This window comes from Vulpes lagopus, chromosome 5 (genome assembly GCF_018345385.1).
Source record: "Vulpes lagopus strain Blue_001 chromosome 5, ASM1834538v1, whole genome shotgun sequence".
Classification (NCBI taxonomy): Eukaryota; Metazoa; Chordata; class Mammalia; order Carnivora; family Canidae; genus Vulpes; species Vulpes lagopus.
In genome coordinates, this window is record NC_054828.1 from 82,785,072 (window position 1) to 82,797,151 (window position 12,080).

Sequence of the window (12,080 nt, forward strand, 5' to 3'; positions counted from 1 at the left end):
TTTCCTCTGCAGCCTCCCAGCCAGCAGCTCTTCCCAGCATCAGCACTGCCTCCTCTTTCAAAGGCTGCATCGTTGGTTGTTTTCCCCTCTTCTGGGCTGTTACGTACCCCTGGCATAGACAGAGCTGTCCAGGGGGCATCCCTGCTTGCAGATTCTCATCTTTGCCATTGTCCTGAGGTGTGACACATCCTCACTGATTAGCCACCAACATCTGACTTTTTTCCTTTAAGACCCTGAGCTCAGAAATCGCTCTCTCCACCACTCTTTGCCTTTTTTCTCCATCGCCCTGGCTGAATGACAATCCTTCTTTCCTGGTGTTACAGCCCCCTGATCCCTCTCTGTTTGCCCAGTCCATTAGTGCCCTTCTGCCACTCTCCCCCCTTCTCCAGCCTGGACCCCATTCTCCATCACAGCTCTCATCATGTGCTTACTGGTTCCATACTAGGGGTTTCCTACCACACCTCATAAACCCACTGTCCCCCACTGTCTACACCACTCCTTGGTCCGTTTTGGTGACAGAAGTCACCTGGAAGTGCTGGCTAGATGAACATGGGTGCTATCAACGTCTTCTTTGACTTGGTTGTGGTTTACTCCTTATCCCATTCTCCACAGTGGCTGTTTCTAAACTTTGCTGTCTTTCCTAAGCCCCAACCTCTGTCTCCTTAGGCAGAGCTGCACAGTGGTGAATGATGTAAACCCTTGGAGCTCCCTTGATCCTCATTCCTGACTTCAGTTGTCTTCCCTCCCTTCCCCATCTTCCTGCCTCCTTTGTCATGTGCTTGAATCCTCCGCCATCTTGTTCCCTCTGCCTTCCTGGTGTCTTCTCTTCTGCCCTTGGATCTGTACCAGGCTCAAGATTTCCCCACCTTCAAACACCTTTGTCCATGTCCCCCATTTCTCCCACCATTCTTCTCCAAGCTGCTTGCAAGCTGCTTCCAGGCATGACCAACTTCTTCAGGGAGTGTGCCGGGTTGCTCTTCCCTACTCCTCTACCAGCTGCTCATTCCTCCTCCTCTTCACTAGGATTCCTGCCACCTTCCTTCCCTGAAACCACATGCTGGATGGAGGGTTACCATGGCTAACCTCAGGGGCTCTTTTCTGCTATTAATTTGCTCCTTTCCTCCATAGTATTTGATTCCAGAGCCCATGACTTATTTTAAACTCTCTTCTCCCTTAGCATTGGTGATTCTCTCAAGTCTTTCTCCCTTTCTTAAAAATATGGATCCTTCAAATTCAGTGGCCGAGTAAAATTCCCTTCCTTGCCTCTTTGCTGTGTCCTTGACCCTCACTTTCAAGGAGTCCATCTCTGTCCATCTGAGACCCCTAAATTGTTCATGTCCAGCTTGGCTCTTCAGAGCTCCAGACACTCAGTTTCAGTTGCTCTGTAATAAAGCCACATTAACGCACCCATCAGGCCCCTCTAGTTTCACATGCAAAAACCCAGGATCACCTGCTGTGTGCTTCTCACAACTGCACCCATCCTGGGCTAGGTGACATCTTAGGAGATGGCACCATTATGTACTCAGTCTTCATGGCCAGAGGCCTGATTTCATCCCTCATCCCTCAATCCCACATCAGTCAGTTCACATGCAAGTGGTTAGTCAGTCTTGTTGGTGTGACCACCTCAGAGCATGCTTCTCTCTCCCATCCCAAGACCAGAGTCCAAGGTCTTGCTCCCCTCACATCTCCCCTGGGCCACTGTGTGAATTAAGATATAGGTTCAAAGATACCCTAAATCATAGGCATTAAGAAAGATAGAGGTGTGCTTCTCTCCCTCCTAAATGCCTGGGGAGGCAGTCCAGAACTGGCACAGTGCTCCCACGATGACCAGAGACCCAGGCTCCTGGTCTTTGTCCTATAGTCATCATCATGCAGCTTCCATCTCATGGTTTGCGATGGTTGCTCCAGTTCCCATCATCAGGTCTGTATTTCCAGCCAGTGGAATGGCGGGATAGGAGCTTGCTTTAAGGGGGGCTTTCCCTGTGAGTGAGCTCCATGGGGACAGGACCTCTGTCTGCCTGTTCACTGCTGCATCCCTCCTCCTTCAGCACATCCTGGTGGTCACTCACTAACACCAAATATTTGTTGAGGGAACAAACACATGTTATTGAAGACAGAGAGGCCAGTTTAGACCTGTCACTTCTGCACTCTTGTTAATGGGTGGAGCAGGAAGGAGGCCAAGGTTCATGAATGCCCACCATGTGCATTGATGCATTATGGAAGTTGATTTGCCCAGCAGCCTGTGAAGTCTGTGTTACTGTTTCCACTGTCCAGGTGAGGAAGCAGAGAGTCTCGGTGGGGAGGAACCTGCCTGAGATCCCATGTTAGTAAGCAGCAGGGCGAGATCCACCTTTCTTTAAAATGCACCGTGTAAGAGATGTCAGTTGAAGAAGGGAAAATATTGTGCTCAAGAGCTCTTTAAGGAATCATATGTGGTTGCATTGTAGCTGGAGAGAAAGGACCCCTCTGAAGACAAGGAGGACATTGAAAACAATCTGCTCAGGCCAACTGGCGTGGCCCTGCGAGGAGCCCACTTCTGCCTGAAGATCTTCAGAGCGGAGGATTTACCACAAAGTGAGTCTGGGTTGGAGGCCTAAGACTGAGATTGTGAGTGGGGTCCCCGGGCAGGGGAAGGTCACTGAGGTGTTGGCAGGACTCAGTGTTGCGACGGATGAGAAACCCATCCACTTGGTGACCCATCATGTCAGTTTGCCTGGGACTGTCCTGGTTTCAGTGCCAAAAGTCCCCCATCCTGGGAAACCCTTCAGTCTCTGACCACCCGGGGCAGTGGGTCACCCTAGCTGTGGCCATGTCCTTATCCTTTCAAGAGAGACAGGGTGGCCCCTGCTTGGTTTTTCATAATGACTGGCCCTGCACCACCCCCACCCCCTGTGGGCTCAGTGAATGCTGGGGGAACTATGCTGAATATTTTAAAGTCTTGAGTGTCAATCCAGGCACACATTAGAATGACCTGGGGATCTTTAAAGGTGTACAGACCTTTCCTGTGTTTCACACTGACTGGCTATGGAGTAGGGTTCACACACTGGGCATCGTTAAAGGGTAAACCACTGTTTTGAAGCATGTATTGGCGTCACCAAGCAGTTCTGTCCATAGCAGAGTCAGGGAGAGCATTTGCAACTTAGGTCCCTGTATATAAGTTTTGCATAAAGCTAATTATTTGAGGTTTTGCTCAAACTTTGACTAAGGACTCAATAAAAGATACACATTCCTTCCGTACAAGCTTCACTGTAGCAAAATCACGGGGAAAACCTTTAAGTAAGTAATTGGTATTAGATGGGCATTACAATACATGCTTAATAATATTCTTCATTTATTGGCTGACACTATGCAGAAGTGAGGCTGGTGAGCTCCTGCAGAGGGCCGGGGAAATAGAAATGTTTGCTTTGTTCATGGTGAATGTACTTTGTATTTAATTCTCTGCAATCTTGTTTAAATATAAATAAAATGAAATAGGTGGTAAATAGGACATCAATATTTGCTAATTGTTGTTATCTGTCTTATTCATGTACACAGCAGCTGGTATAACTGCTCCTCTCATTCATACACACATAGACTTTGATACATACCAGAAATATACATGTGCACATATCCATCTATCTGTGTATACATTTGTAAATAATATGACTAATTCAGTAAAATATTGGTTTGCAGCAGCATAGTTAAACATTCTTTTTTTTTAAAAAGATTTTTTTTGGTTTTATTTGAGAGAGAGAGAGAGCAGCAGCAGCAGAGGGAGAGGGAGAAGCAGGCTCCTCGCTAAGCAGGGAGCTGATGTGGGGCTCGATCCCAGAGACTCTGGGATCATGACCTGCACTGAAGGCAGATGCTTAACCAGCTGAGCCACCCAGGTGCCCCCAAAATTCTTTAAAAATAAAAACACCAGAATTAACCTGTTGGTTAACATCAGATCAATCACTGTGCTATGGATTTAAAGGAAATGTCAAACAGGCACCAATGATGGGATACTATTATAACAACTTCCAGCCCTTTTCTAGATTACCTGCCCTTAGTGATGTAGATTGCTAATCAATCAATCAATCAATCATTTGGTGACTCTATTTGGAAACTGCTTGAGAGCAGGGGCAGGAACAAAGCTGTTCAGGCTGGTAAGGGAGGAGTGTGTGTCCTCAGGAGCTGCTGTTCTGGGGGTCCCCCAGGCTGAAGGGGTGCCACAGCATCTCTCTCAGGGAGTCTCAAGACTGAAGAGAGGGAGGGAGGTGGAAAGTCAGGTTTTGGAGGTTGGACGGCAGGCGGGCACTGACTAGCATGTTCTCCCCAGTGGATGATGCCGTGATGGACAATGTGAAGCAGATCTTTGGCTTTGACAGCAACAAGAAGAATTTGGTAGATCCCTTCATGGAAGTCAGCTTTGCGGGGAAAATGGTAAGGAGCAAGGAAGTGGGAGGATTCTCTTGGGAGAGTGACCACTGGGTGTCCCTGTGGATGAGTGCTGAGCAGAGTAAAGGCTGATGTGAGGCACGCACGTAAGAATGTGCATTTGGGGATCCCTGGGTGGTGCAGCGGTTTAGCTCCTGCCTTTGGCCCAGGGCGTGATCCTGGAGACCCGGATCGAATCCCACGTCGGGCTCCCCGTGCATGGGGCCTGCTTCTCCCTCTGCCTATGTCTCTGCCTCTCTCTCTCTCTCTCTCTCTCTCTATCATAAATATATAAAAAAAATTAAAAAAAAAAGGAATGTGCATTTGGAGGGGCTGACTGGGTGACACATGGTGAGAGACTCACCCAGACCTGGCTCTCCGGGGCTGCCATGCACACGCGTGTGGATGGCTCTGCTTGGGGTACCTGAGACAGACACACAGGTAGTAGACACGGGGTGGACAGACAGTGGACAGATAAAGGACGGTTTGGGGGGAAAATTAAGCACTAGCATGGAAACCAGATGTGAAGGGATAAAGATAGGGAAACTTAAAAAAAGGTAACAGAAACAATGATTATTTTAAAAAACTGTGGCAGGAGTTGAGTGGAGAAAGTCCACTCTGGTGGGGGCCCCAGGGATGAGTCACATCTCTCTTCCCTGCAGCCTGCCTTTCTGCCCAGAGGCGGGGCTATAACTGGGGCTCCCGTGGGCCCCCTCCCTCCAGCCCACCCCAGGCAGGCAAGCCCTCTCCAGCCTCCTATGCCCATCCGCCAGGCTCCCCCTGGCATCTGGGCCACCACCAGGCTTCAGCCTTACCCCTCCACGGCGGACTCCCACAACTCCCACCCCCACTCCCACAGCCCCAGACCTTCCCGGGTCTCTACATCTCTATCTGCTGCCCCCTGGGCTCTCTGCCCCGCCTGCCCCCTCCCAAGAGCCTTCATCCTTAGCCGGTACCACCATCAAAGGCAGAATACGTGGGCCTGCCCTGATTCTTCCCTTTGTTCTAACCTCCTCACATCAAACACACCCCTTGCTCTGGACCTCTCACCTGCCCCAGGGCCCTTCCCTCCCCTCCGCCTGCCATCAGTCTCTTCCCAGGACCACACAGCAGCCTGGGGTTCATTCTCTCCTCTGGGTTCTCCCCACAGAAAGCCCCAGAATAATCCGTCTAAAACAGCCCCGTTTGCACAATGAAGCTCAAACCGCACAATCCAGCCGAGCTTTCTTGAACTTTCTTGCCCGCCTCCCCTGGCTGGAGTCAGCGCCCTTTGTGCGCCGGGGAAGTGGCGCCCCTGCGGGAGCACGCAGCCCTGCAGCCGCGGCCCGAGCGCGCAGCCCCGGGGGCTCCCTGCCTGCACCCCGGGGCGCGCCTGCTGCTGTGGCCTCGGGTCCCCGCGCGTCCGCCCTGCCCCTTCCCTCCACCGGTCACGCCGCCGGCCCTGGCCGGGCCCGTGCAGTCCGGAGCCCTCGCGGCCCCGCCGCGCCCAGTCCAGCCGCTGTCAGCCGTCCAGCCGTGGACGTCCAGCCGTCCTCGGCGACCCACGGAGCCCGAGGCCCTCTGCAGCCGGGTTTCCATTCCTGCCCGGTCATCAGCGTCTGTTTCTCCGACTTGTGGGCGAGAACCCGGTCCTATTATTTAGCTCCAACCTCAAAGCAGAGATCACGGTGGAGATGGTGGGGCAATGACAGGTGGGCGCAGACTGCCCGCGCTCCCAGAGCGCCCAGCCCCTGCCCCCGCGAGGGGTGGAGGACGGGGCCGCCGGCGTGTGTCGGCAGGGTGGGGGCCTCGCAGGTCGGAGGTCGTGCCAACCTTGCGGGGTTCCACCTGCCGCAGAACCAGGGCTGGGAGAGCTGAATCCCTTGGCTTGCAGGAAAATTGCCCCGGGGCAGGGGAGAAGGACTGAGAATTTGGGCTGGGTGGCGGGAGAGTGGGTGCCTTGCAGCCCGCTCCTCCTTTGCTCCCCAGGCAGAGGTGCGCAGGGGGAAGAAACCCCGCAGGTGTTAATAGGACAAGGGGGAGAAGTTTTAAAAATGAACAATAAACACTAGAAGTTGAGGGTGGTGATGGACGTGGTGTGGGTTCCCATTCACACAGCACTTGGCAATTTTCCTTTCACTCAATCTCTTCTTAGATTCGTTTTAAAAAGGAGCGGGATGGGCCAGCCCATGCCACCAACAAAGGGAGGCTCTGAGCTGGGAGTGGGGGACGGGGAGAGAGGGGTGTCCTGTCTGATGCCTACCAGACTTAACTCCCCGCCTTTTGTTTCTTTTCTCCTTTTATTACTGATGCACATGTTTACTAGCCCAGTTTGAAAATTACAGAAAAAAAGTAAATGAAATTACCAACATTGCACCATACAGAGTTCATTTTTGGTGCCCGATTTCCAGTTTTTTTCCTCATGTATAGGTAATAGACATTTTCCCCAGCTCTTTATTTTGACTATTTTAAAACATTGAGAAAAGTTAGAAGGGTTGCTCAAGGAACATCCCACCCACTGGTATGACCTTCACTTAGATTGAAGCAACTGCTAACATTTTGTTGCATTTACTTTCTATATATAGATACTTTTTTCCCCCCTGGCTGAATCATTTGAAACCTAGTTGCAATCATTTGAAACTCCTAAAGACTTCAGGATACATCTCCTGAGAGAAAGAAAATTCTTTGTAACTCCAGTAATCTTATCACACCAACCAGGTTAACAATCATTCCCTAATATTATCAGATACTGGCTCATATAAATTTTCTCTGATTATCCCCAAAATGTCCTTTACAGCTGGCTTAATTTTGTGCTGATCTAAGACCCCACTAGAATTCATGCTCTGCATTTGGTCCTCTGTGGTCTTTCCTGTAACAGCTCCTCCTGACTTTCCCCCCTCCCCCCCTCCAACAATTTTTCTCACCCCATGACATTGATCTTTTTGAAGAGCCCAGGCCATTTGTCCATGTTCTGGATTTGTCGGATTATTTCCTTCCAGTGTTATTTACCTTGCTCCTCTGGCCCCTGTATTTCCTATAAACTGGAAATTAGTTCTTGAGGCCAGATTAGCTTCAGATTCAGTATTTAGCAATAATGTGTCAGAGGTGATGTTGTGTGCATTGTATTGCATCACAACAGGAAGCAACGTGAGGTTGTCCCATCACTGGTGATGATTGATCATTTGCTTAAGATATATCCCTTGTCAAACTACCCGTTTGTACTTTGCAAATCCTAGGGGTGGTATCTTGGCACTGTGTGCATATCCTGTTTCTCAGCAACTTCTTACCTAATGGTCTACGCAGCCATTGGCCTCCTTACCTGAGCAAGTCATTTACTTGGGGTTGCAAAAGTGGTGATTTTCTCATCATTCCTTCTCTCTTTATAAGTTAGTGTTTTTCTGGAAAGAAGAGCTTTCCTCCCCCCCCCCCCCCACCCTTGACCCCTTTGAATATTACTGTGGACCTCAATACTTTTTTATTACTTCAACATGGTAAAATCAGTCATTGTGCTGGATGTATGAACTGTCCTGAAGTTGGCCATTGGGGCCCCTACAAGCTGGCTCCTCCATCTTGAGCCTAACTCAGGGTCTCAGTGAAAATGTGGGACAGGTAACTCCGATCTTAAACTCTCTCACACTGAGGTGTAAGTGATCACTGTGGGTCCTCACCCAAGTGCAGTTCCTTGCCCAAGTATGAGGTCCTCACCCAAGTGCAGTGTTAGTTTGGGCTTGGGGTATGGGTCTGATGGCCTGTATCTAGCCTCAGGAGGGACTGTAACAGAATGAATGAAGTCGACAAGGAAGTGGGAAGGTGTGGCTGGACAGGCTTGTGCGACACTTCCACCAAGGACTGGGATTAATTTCCCAATTTGACAGATAAAGAAAGTCATATTTCAAGATTGTTTTTATTTTTTATTTCACATTCTCCAAAATAGTAGGGTGCTTTGATGGTGGTGAGAAGTAAGACTGACCTGCCTTCAAATTAAATGGCTTTTCCTGGAGCTGAGTCTCAGACTTCTGGGGCTCCTGGCTACTTCTGGGTCCTCATGGCACCTTGATCTTCCAAGGTCTTCTGAGATGCCCTTGGCTGGCCCTGGGGGGTTTTCTAGGTAGGTGCAAATGGCTGTGGGAGATGATGGAGGTCGGGGATCCGACCCAAGCGAGGGACTATATAAAGCTGATTGGTGAGCTAGTTTCTGCAAGAAGCTACATCTCCCCCACTTTCCCCCTAGAAGGAAGAGGCTTATTGTGATGGAAGCAGTTGAGCCCCTCCTTTCTGAAACCTTCAGCCTATTGGGTTCCCCTGGGGTCCCTGGACCTTTGTGTCACCCCCCTCTCTCCTCCAGCTACCCTTACTACCTGTCTCATTCTGCCTGTCCCTCTCCCTCAGCCTACCCGTGTGTTACTTTTTCTCACTACAACTTAATCTGGAGTCCTGGGATTTTGTCCTTTGCAAGCTCACCCAGCACAGCCTGTCCCTCATTGCACTTCCTCCTATGGACACTTGGTGGCACTATTATCCATGATGTGAACCATACCAGATATTACACAAACACACACCTGGTGAGAAGGAAAGGAGAGGTACTTGGGGGGCAGGGTGGGAGACTTTAAAACAACTTTTTTCCTGAATGCAAGAAAAAAAGTATCGGTTGTAGAAAAAATTGGAGAAAGTCAGAGAAAATTGTATGAAAAAAATTAACCATATTTCTGTACCCTTCGTCAATGTGGAGATAATCACTGTTAACATTTGTGTGTATTTCCTTGTAGTATGTTTTTTTCTCTCCCCTGCTTTCACTCCCAACCCTCCCCTCTCCCACGCTAGAAAAAAGATTGGATTTAGATTAAGTTGATTTTCATTATTCGTGGGTCCCATATTTGCAAATTCACCTACTTGATAAAATTTATTTGCAATCCCCCTATTTTTTAAAAGATTTAATTTATTTATTCATGAGACATAGTGGCAGAGACATAGGCAGAGGGAGAAGCAGGCTCCCTGTGGGGAGCCTGGTGCAGGACTCCATCCCAGGACCCCAGGATCACGACCTGAGCCAAAGGCAGATGCTCAACCACTGAGCCACCTGCGTGCCCCTGTAATCCCAAAATTAATACTTATGGTGCTTTCCTGAGTGTTTGCAGACTGAATTGGAACAGTGTGAGTCTGCCTCTTTGTTTCAGTTCTCATCCTATAAATATGTGTCCTTTACTTGGTCTACCTGGTGTCATGTTTTTCTCATTTTGGTGCCTTTTTTGTGATATTACTGTTTAAAACACGTCCCCCACCCCCACCCCTGAGTAGTGCTGAAAGGCTGTCTGATATTTCTTTGTGTGAAAAGGCTGGGATGTACCTTATGAGAAAATATGCTAGATAAGCTTAATTAAGGTATGAGTTAGTGCTGCCGATGACGAATTCAATGTTAATGAATCAACAATATATATTAAATAAGATATCTTTAAACAGAAATGCACACGACACAAGGTTATGTATTGATTAGTTGACAAAAATGTTGTGACAGATGCTGGTAAGAACCCAACCCTGTAATTCCCCCAGAGCAATGGTTTAATATTCATGAATTCAGTGTTCTTGGTGATTTATAGAATGTGTAACTACCATCAGGTGCAAGAATCTACTGTATGGGGACACCTGGGTGGCTCAGTGGTTGAGTGTCTGCCCTTGGTTCAGGGAGTGATCCTGGAGTCCTGGGATCGAGTCCCACATCGGGTTCCCTGCAGGGAGCCTGCTTCTCCCTCTGCCTGTGTCTCTGCCTCTCTCTTTCTGTGTCTCTCATGAATAAATTAAAAAAAATCTTAAAAAAAAAAAAGAATCAACTGTATCTCTTCAGTTTGGTCAACTGTTTTTATAGGCTAGTATTTTCTTAGGTTATTGAACAGCTTTTGAAATAAATTTTTGAGCATGATGACTTGACTTACCTGCAAAATGATTGTCATAAGTTTAGTTAACATCCATCATCTCATATAGGTACAAAAAAAAGGAAGAAAAAAGTTTTTTTCCTTGTGATGAGAACCCCTAGAAACTACTATCTTAATAATTTTCAAATACACCATACCTACTCTACCATAGAATCATCATATAGTACATTACATCCCCAGTACTTGTCTTTTTCTATTAACATAACTTGGAAGTTGTTTCACATTATAGAGCAGTCCTCATTATTTTTAGAGCTACATAGTACCCCATTGCATGGATGCACCATCATTTATCTAATCTGTCTTCTACTGGTGGACACCTGCGTTGTTCCATATCCTTGACACTTGAATAACCTCATTACGTGTGTCATTCTACACATATGCAAGTATTTCTGTATGATAAATGTCTAGAAGTAGAACTGGTAAGTCAAAGGGTTTTTGCATTTGCAATTTGGAGAGATAGTGGCCAGTTGCTCCCTGGAGGGTTGAGGTATTTTTTTCTCCCGCCAGCAAAATATGAGAGTGCAGTTTCTCCATAGCCATGCCAACAGAAGGCTATAAGATTTTAGAGAATTTTATGAATCTAATGGGTGAGAAATAGTATCTTGGCTTTGTGTTTCTTTTCTTATGAGGGAAGTTGAGCATCTTTTTATGTGCCTTCAACTCTTCGAATTTTCATTCACTCTCTGCCCATTGTCCCATGAGATTGCTGGTCTCTCTTCTTTCCTTACTCCTTTCTTTGCTGACACAGGAGCAAATCATGGCACCCATCTTTGACCCCCAACCTTTGCCTGCGCTTTTCTCACAGGGAGGTTGGGAGGGTGGGGACAGGGGCTGGCATTGAGTGAACCAGGGATGGATACAAGGTCCTGGGGCCCCCATGGAGGCTGCACCTTCATTTGACGGAGGAATTGAAGCCCCCAGTCATATGCTCATTAAATGAGATAATGCACATAAATGCTTAGCATGCTGCAGGGCTCATAGCAAATGCTCTAAAAAAGGCTACAGGACATGCACACCTACCAGGATGTATGTATCTGAAATAGAGTCTTTACCTGTTGTCCCTGTGGGAGTACAGGATGCCCTGGAGCTGGCTAAGAGGCCTGGCACCTCCCCAAGGGTTCCAAGTGCAGGTAGAGCACATAAGCCATGATTTGGATCTAGTTTCCACCTCTGCTAGGCTTCTTGATTGGGGAAAGCCCAGTCTTAAGAGCAGGGCTGATCTGAGGCAGACTGGCTTATGGGGTTTGTATGTTCATGATTTCTCCTCTCATTTTCAGATGCTGGCACCTGGGCCCCAGGCCCTGGCCCTCCAGCTATGATCTCCCACACCCCCCACCTCCCATCTCTAATCTCTTAGGGCTCACAGTCTTCCAAAGGAACAGGTGGTCTGGGCTGACTGGTGCCCAGGCCTCAGGACCCCCAGGACAGCTAGTCTGGACTTAGGCCCCCACACTAAGGTCATGGCCATATGGGAGGTGGGGGAGGAGGATTTCCAGCCAGAGGTAGGAGATAAAGGTAGAAGGACTGTGGAATTCAGGCAATGTATCCCTCCCACCCCCTCCCCCTTTCCCCTGCCACCCCCACCCCATCCCCTCCAGCTTTGGGTCTGATTTACCATGTAGCTTTGCCTCTGCAGTTCCCTGTGTCTGAGCCATCAAGGCTCCCAGGCTCTTCTGCCCAGCCTGAAGGGTGGCCAGCATGGCAGAGAACAGCCCCTGGCTGGTGAGGTGGTCCCTAAGGGAATCCATAGTCCTCTCGGAGCTCCATCCACCTGTC

The 12,080-nt window shown here is 48.7% G+C and overlaps 1 protein-coding gene across 22 annotated transcripts in view; it reads left to right on the forward strand.

The window, feature by feature from the left end:
* The window catches only part of DYSF (dysferlin), a 217,632-nt gene that overhangs the window by 68,201 nt on the left and 137,351 nt on the right, over positions 1 to 12,080 (forward strand). For all 22 annotated transcript variants that reach the window (XM_041755218.1, XM_041755223.1, XM_041755224.1 and 19 more), the window contains 2 exons: positions 2,448 to 2,574; positions 4,301 to 4,404. In XM_041755218.1, coding sequence (XP_041611152.1) covers positions 2,448 to 2,574; positions 4,301 to 4,404 — 231 coding nt within the window. The remainder of the gene's footprint in view (positions 1 to 2,447; positions 2,575 to 4,300; positions 4,405 to 12,080) is intronic.